This window comes from Petaurus breviceps, unplaced genomic scaffold (genome assembly GCF_028583685.1).
Source record: "Petaurus breviceps papuanus isolate PSGF00001 unplaced genomic scaffold, PetGlider_PUasm1.0 90845, whole genome shotgun sequence".
Lineage (NCBI taxonomy): Eukaryota > Metazoa > Chordata > Mammalia > Diprotodontia > Petauridae > Petaurus > Petaurus breviceps.
The window spans coordinates 22,783,940-22,791,194 of record NW_027187359.1 but is presented as its reverse complement, the minus strand read 5'-3'; the positions used below and the strand labels follow the sequence as shown (position 1 = coordinate 22,791,194).

Sequence of the window (7,255 nt, the reverse complement as noted above, 5' to 3'; positions counted from 1 at the left end):
TGTTCATAGAACTCAGTCTCATTAGGGCTTTGAGATGTTTGAAAAGTAAGTTGCTGTCCCCAAAAAAGTTTTATAAATTTCCCAGCTCAGATAATGGGCAGATATCCCTCTGATCCTTTGCTCTTTTTCCCTGGGTAGCCACTTCCTGTTAAAATAACCTTAGGACTCTGTGATTCTGTGTTTATCCCTACCTTCTGTCTCCTATATCACACAAATACTTCAAGTCCTTGCTCTGAGACCTCAGAGGCTAGATAGATTCAACCTTTTCTTTTTTAAAAATCATAAACAGGGGAAATCTGGATTTTGTCTCCTGCTAAGCTGGTTCCCAGTTTATCCAAATAAACAAATTCATTCCTGCTCAGAAAAGGGCTTACTTACCTGTGCTGGAAAAAGAGTCTATTCTTACAAGAGTTTGCCTGTTTCCCTCAGATTTTTGCCTGCCTTTTAAAGATTCACTACTGCCCTGGGGCCATACTCACAACAAGCCCAAGTGCCCCATATTCCAGGTATCTCTTCAAACTGATCATCTAATCACTAGATCATTATGTGCCCCTAAGTCTTCTTATCCATTGTAGAAGGAATCAGTATTAATGGAATTGTTTTAAAATGAGTTGTGTAACTTAGAGGCTCAAATTCTAAGACTTTTTTGCTTCTAGACCTGGGGAAGACTTTAGAAGTCATCTTGTGTAACCACATCATTGCACAGGTGAGTAAAATGAGATCCCTTGTGGGAAAAGGACTTACCCAAAGTCACTCAGTGGCAGAGATTGGCCTCTCAATGAATGGAGAACAGCAATGAAGAAAGGGATTTATTGTACTGTTTTTCTTCTATTAAAAAAATAGAGCTACACACAATTGTCTGTTTGTCAAAACCCCTGAAACAATTACTTGAAACCCCAAAATAACCAAATGGACTATCTCAGGTGCTTGGGCGATAAGGACAGTGTAATTGGAGGTCAAGGTTGCTTCTGTCATCTTAGTTTCTTACCTTGCCTGGGCAATTTCTTCCACTGAATATACATATTCCAATATGCTGGTATATTGATGGAGTGCTGTGGTGATGGTGGTGATGACATTAACTGGCATTTCTATAGTGTTTTATACATGTTATCTCATTGATCTTCACAACAACTCTGTGCTGTGAGGGCCACAAGTAGCATAATCTCCATTTACAGAAGAACCAGGCTAAATGAGCCAGGATTGTACATGTAGTAAGTGACAACAATGAGTCATGGGAGGAGCGCTTTATTAAAGGATTGTCCCTTTTAATCTCAGCATTTAATTAATTTCATCTTTTAACTTATTTCACAAATATCTATGAGGCAAGAAGCTAGATTAACTCCCTCTGCTGAAAAGAGATTGGGCACAGGCAGAACAAGGGCTTTGCCCAAAGCCACACAGCATACCTATCATTGAATGAACCAAAATGTTATTCTCTGAGACCTTGGTTAGTGCATTCCATGCTGTTTTCCCCATATACCTAAGGGATTTGCTTTTGTGTTTCTACAATTTTTCATTTTAAATTTTTTTCCAATTAGTTTGAAGCAAGTTCCTCTAAGAATATGTTGCTGATCAGGACTCATGGGTTGTCTAGCCTTTCACATACCTCTTCTGAGCACAGACATAGGGGCTGACTGACCCAGTCTGACAGCCCACACTAGATTGTATGTGATTATGTGTATGCTATAGCCAGAAGCCTAAAATGCCAGAGTGGAAAGAACACTAGTGGGCCATCTCATATAACCCCATCCAGAAATAGGAATCCTGTCCTTTTCTTTAGAGGCCTCCCTAACAAGGGGTTACCCAGGTCTTGAGGTAAATAGCAAGTTAATCATTCAGTAAACATTTATTAAGCACCTACTATGTGATAGGTACTGTGCTAAGCAGTAGGAATACAAAGGAAAGCAAAAGACATACCCTGACTTCAAAGAATTCATAACCTAATGGGGAGGTAAGGAAGGAACCCCTGAGCCAGGTGAGGAAATGATGAGATATGCTCTGGACCCACTTCTTAAGTGATGACTCTGGGAGGAGCTCTCTGATGCCTACTCTCCACTCTCTCCAATTAGATAGGCAGGGATGTGCTGATAAATGCTTAACAATCTGCTCTGTGAGAAAAAATAATAGTAAAAGACATGCTTTTAAAATTAATCTACATTATTGCAATTTTCCATTGCTTTCTTAAGTTTAAACAACCAAGAAAACAATAAATCAAGCCTGATTTGTGGCATTAGCCAATTTCTGAGGCATAAATGCTCATACTGGAAAAAATTTTAGAGATTTGTTAAATCTTAAATGTATTATATTGTATGTTGACACTTTTATACAAATACACCATCTTCATGACTTCATGATATTTGCAAAGTACTCTGCAAAATACTAGATGTGACTAGAGTCTGAGTTCTTCCCCTCAATTAAGATGATTTACTTTTTTTTAATTTATGGAATAAAATAAGCATTTTCTACTGGCTCTCAAGCTAGTTGTTAAATTTCCAGTGAAAAGAAATTCACACTGAAAATTTAACAATCAGCTTAAGAGCCAATAGGAGCTGGCTCTTATGTAGGAAATCTTAGATCATTACTGTAAGTACTCTTGCTTCTCTGCTTATGGGGAGGTGATGAGGAAGAAGACAGAAATAGCATAGGGAACCTTCCCTTCAGGAAGAAATTCACCCCCTTCAAGGAAGGGATCCTTGCAAAGGAACTGAGAAAGGACTGATCTATCATCGCATCTTCCTCCAAATCCTATCAGTCCCATATCTTTACCCTCCTCTTAACCATAGGGTGAGAACTGTAAGAAATCTTCAAATCCAGCCCCTTGTTTTACAGATGAAGAAATTTATGTGAGGTTAGATGACTAGTCTAACATCCCACAAGTAATAAATGGAAAACTGGGGTTTAGGTTCAGGTACTCCAACACTCAATCAAGGACTCTTTCTGCTGTACCACATTCCTTCCCCTTCTCCTCTTTCTCCCACCACCCCCTCTACCCATCATCCTCTTCTTCTTCCTCTCCCTTTCTCATCTTCCCTCAGCACCATTATAACCTTCCTCATTGCTATCTCCCTAACCCTACTCTTCATTCTCCTTTTCTTCTTCTTCCTCCTCACCTTCTCTCTTCCTTGCTCCCTCTCTCCCTCCCTCTCCTCTCTCTCTCTCTCTCTCTCTCTCTCTCTCTCTCTCTCTCTCTCTCTCTCTCTCTCTCTCTCTCTCTCTCTCTCTCTCTCTCTCTCTCTCTTCCTCTCCCCATCTCTGCACCATCCTTATTGTAGCATAATTCCCTCCTCTTCCTTTTTTTCCTCCTCCCCTCCTCTTTCTTGCCACCTGGTGCCACCTTCCATTGATGTCTGCTTTCCAACTTACATTCAGAAAGACAAACAGCCAGCTAGTATAGAAGTCACTTTAATAGGAAGTCAAAAGTTTTGTTTCTATAAGACAATTTCTAGAAGCATCTTATAACCTTGTGAACAAAGGTAAGCTTTAATGGGTCATGTTAAAGCCTTGGGCAGAGTGTTGGAGTGGAAAATTTTATGGGAAATATAATCAAAGACTGAAATAGGAAAAAAGGAAAGTAAGCATATCCATAGATAGGAAAATACCCCTGCTGTGTACAAGGCAGATGGGTTCTTGCACAAGATGCCATGCAGTATGTCTGTGAATAATGGAGAGAAGTCTGTGGTGGTCTTGCTAAAGTACTGGAGTAATGGCCAAGTAGAAGACCGGAGATAGTCTTGGCCATAAGCTTCTTGTACATCAGGAGACATGTTTTCCAGGATGTTCTTCTCTTGCTTCTCCCACATTTCCCTTGTGCCTCCTATGTCTGTGACAACAGAAAGGAGAGATGTCAGGATTAGGGACAGGAAGAACAAATGGGTTGACAGTTGGAAAATGGCTGGAAAAATGTGTCCAGGTCCCTGCATGATTCTATTGGAAAGGGTAGTAAAACCTCCGAGAAAGGTTAGATACCTATTGTGATATCCTGACAACCTCTTAAAAATGCAAAGATGTAATTTGCTTATTGGATCATAGACTTAGAACTGGAAGACACTTTATAAAATAACTAGTTCAACCCCCTCATTTTGTAGATGAGGAAATTGAGGCCCAGAGAGGTGAAGTGACTTTCCAAGGCCATACAATTAATAAGTAGCAGAGCAGGGATTTGAAACTTCAAATCCAAATCTAACCTTTTTTTCTTTTTTTAATTTCTTTTTCTAATTGGATTTTATTTTCAGTTCCAAAATTTTTCCCTTCTACCTCCCCCTCACCCACCCATTGAGAAAACAAAAAACCCAAAACTCATTACAAGTATGTATTCAACTAAAACAAATTAGTCACATCTCCCCACCATGTGTATGTGTGTGTGTGTGCATGTGTATGTGTGTGTTTATATCTATGCATCCATATATAAGGATCTCTGTGGACTACTTATTGACCTAGTTTTAAAATGTGATATTATCTATGTTTTATGGCATTTCTACTTATTTTATTAAATATTTTCCAATTATATTTTAATCTGGCTTGGGTCATACTTAGGAGTTTTGTGGGCTGCATGTTTGACTCTTTGATAAAATTCTCCTGGTTCTGTTCATTTCACTTTGCATTAATTCATGAAAATCTTCCTTTTTTTTCTAAAACCACCCCTTTCCTCATTTCTAATAGAATTATAACCTTCCATCACATATGTACACCAAAACTTGTTCAGTCATTCACCAATTAATGGGTCCTTCTTCTGTTTTCCGTTCTTTGTCACCATAAAAAGAGCTGCTATAAATATTTTTGTACATATGGGTCCTTTTCCTCTTTCTTTCTTTAGTCTATTTGGGATACAGACCTAGTAGAAGTACTATTGCATCAAAGGGCATGAACAATGTAATAACTCCAAGTTACTCTAAAGAATGACTGGAATTTACAGCTCTACCAAGAGTGCACTAATGAAAGTACTTTCCCATAGCCCCTCCAGCCTTTATAATTTTCTCCTTAATGACCCTTTTCGGGGGTTCTCTTGGAAAGGTACTAGAGTGGGTATGGGGGTGGAGCCCAGATGGCAGAGAAAAGGCAGCAACTCATCTGAGTTTTCCCCAAAATACCTCTGAACATCTTTAAATAATGCCTCAAAACAAATTCTGGAGCAGTAGAATACAGAAAAGGATGGGGTAAAATGATTATCCAGCCAAAGACAACTTAGAAGGTCAGAAGGAAAGGTCTGTCTCACCAGGGTGAGAGTGGGGCACAGTCCAACCCAGGCCACATCAGTGTAGACCAGGCCCCAGCAAACCACAAGTAGGCCTTGGGAGACATCGAATCAACAGCCACAGCAGCTGCTTCTGGAGTCCTCAGTCCATAGACATAGAGGGGTCAAGCAAATGGTCAGGAGAAGATTATATGGGGTTCTTTGCTGGCAATGGGGAGAACACTCTGTTGTTTTGCCAATACTCAGATCTGGGTCTCAGTCCTAGGTGGCAGTCCCAGGGTGAGAAAAAGTACTGGTACACCAGAGCTGGTAGCCACAGTGGAGCGGGGACCCTCCTGACAGTTCCAGGGCAGGAAAGAGTGCTTGTGGTCACTCACAGACCAGAGCACAGGCCAAGAGAGGAATAAACATGTCTTCTTAAATCATACTACCTTGGAAGAACTAAAATCTTAAAGTCCCTAGAAGTATCTCTGAAAACAATTGCACAAAATCCCTGAAGCTTGGGACAGTGCGTCCTCCACACGGGAAGCAGAGACTCACTTTAGCAAAGAAGTAAAAGTCAAGAAATGGGCTGGTAAAATGAGCAAACAAAAGAAAAAATCTAACTATATGAAGTTACTATGGTAACAAGGAAGAGCAAAACACATTCAGAAGGAAACTTAGTCAAAACTCCTATATCGAAAGACTCAAAGAAAAATATGAATTGGTCTCAGACCACAAAAGAGACCAAAAAGGATTCTAAAAAATCAAGTAAAACAAGTAAAGAAAAAATTGGAAAGAGAAATAAGAGTGACACAAGAAAATCATAAAAAAATCAATCAACAGCTTGGTAAAGGAAGCACAAAAAAATAAAGTAATTCCTTTAAAAAACATAATAGACCAAATGGTAAAAGAGGTACAAAAATCCAATGAAGATAGGAATGCCTGGAAAAGTAGAATTGGCCAAATGGAAAAAGATATACTAAGTTTGCTGATGACAAAAACTCCTTAAAAAGCAGTATCAGTCAAATGGAAAGAGGTTCAAAAAGCCACTGAAGAAAAGAACTCCTCAGAAATAGAATCTGTCAAATGGAAAGCTCACTGAAGAAAACAATTCCTTAAAAATAAGAATTGAGCAAGTGGAAGCAAATGACTTTATGAGACATCAAGGAACAACAAAACAAAACCAAAAGAATGAAAAAAAAACAATGTGGAACAGTTATTATAAAAACAACTGACCTGGAAAACAGATCCAGGAGAGATACTTTTAAAATTATTGAACTACCTGAAAGCCATGGTCACAAAAAGAACCTAGACATTATCTTTCAAAAAATTATCAAGGAAAACTGTCCTGATATTCTGGAACCAGGGAGTTAAATAGAAACTGAAAGAATCCACCAAGCACTTCCTGAAAGAGATCACAAAATGAAAATTCCCAAGAATGTTACAGCAAAATTCCAGAGCACCCAGATCAAGGAGAAAATATTACAAGCAGTCAGGAAGAAACAATTCAAGTATTGTGGAGCCACAGTCAGGATAACATAAGATTTAGAAACTTCTACATTAAAGGACTGGAAAGCTTAGAATACAATATTCTACAGGTCAAATGAGCATTACAACCAGGAATCATCTACCTAGCAAAATTGAGTATAATATTTTCAGGAGAAAAAAATAGATGCTCAATAAAATCAAGGACTTTCAAGCATTTCTGATGAAAAGAACAGAACTGAATAGAAAATTTGCTTTTCAAATACAAGACTCAAGAAAAGCATAAAAAGGTAAATAGGAAAGGAAAATCATAAGGGACTTAATAAGGTTAACCTCTTTGTATTCCTACATGGGAAGATGATACCTGTAACTCATAAGAACTTTTTAATTATTAGGGCAGTTAAAAGGAACACACATACACATACACACAGAGGGAGGGGGGATAGAGAGACAGAGAGACACAGAGACACAGAGAAACAGAGAGAGACAGACAGACAGAGACAGAGAGGGCACTGGTATGAGTTAAATATGATGGTATGTTATCTAAAAAATAAAAGAGTGAGAAAGAGGAATGCACTGGGGAAAAGGGAAAGGGAG

At 38.8% G+C, this 7,255-nt stretch overlaps 1 protein-coding gene across 1 annotated transcript in view; it reads right to left on the bottom strand.

The window, feature by feature from the left end:
- Positions 1-3,386: 3,386 nt before the first annotated feature.
- The window catches only part of HSD17B2 (hydroxysteroid 17-beta dehydrogenase 2), a 78,571-nt gene continuing 74,702 nt past the window's right edge, over positions 3,387-7,255 (bottom strand). Inside the window, exon 5 of the mRNA XM_069072299.1 lies at positions 3,387-3,820. Coding sequence (XP_068928400.1) covers positions 3,489-3,820 — 332 coding nt within the window. The 3' untranslated portion in view covers positions 3,387-3,488. The remainder of the gene's footprint in view (positions 3,821-7,255) is intronic.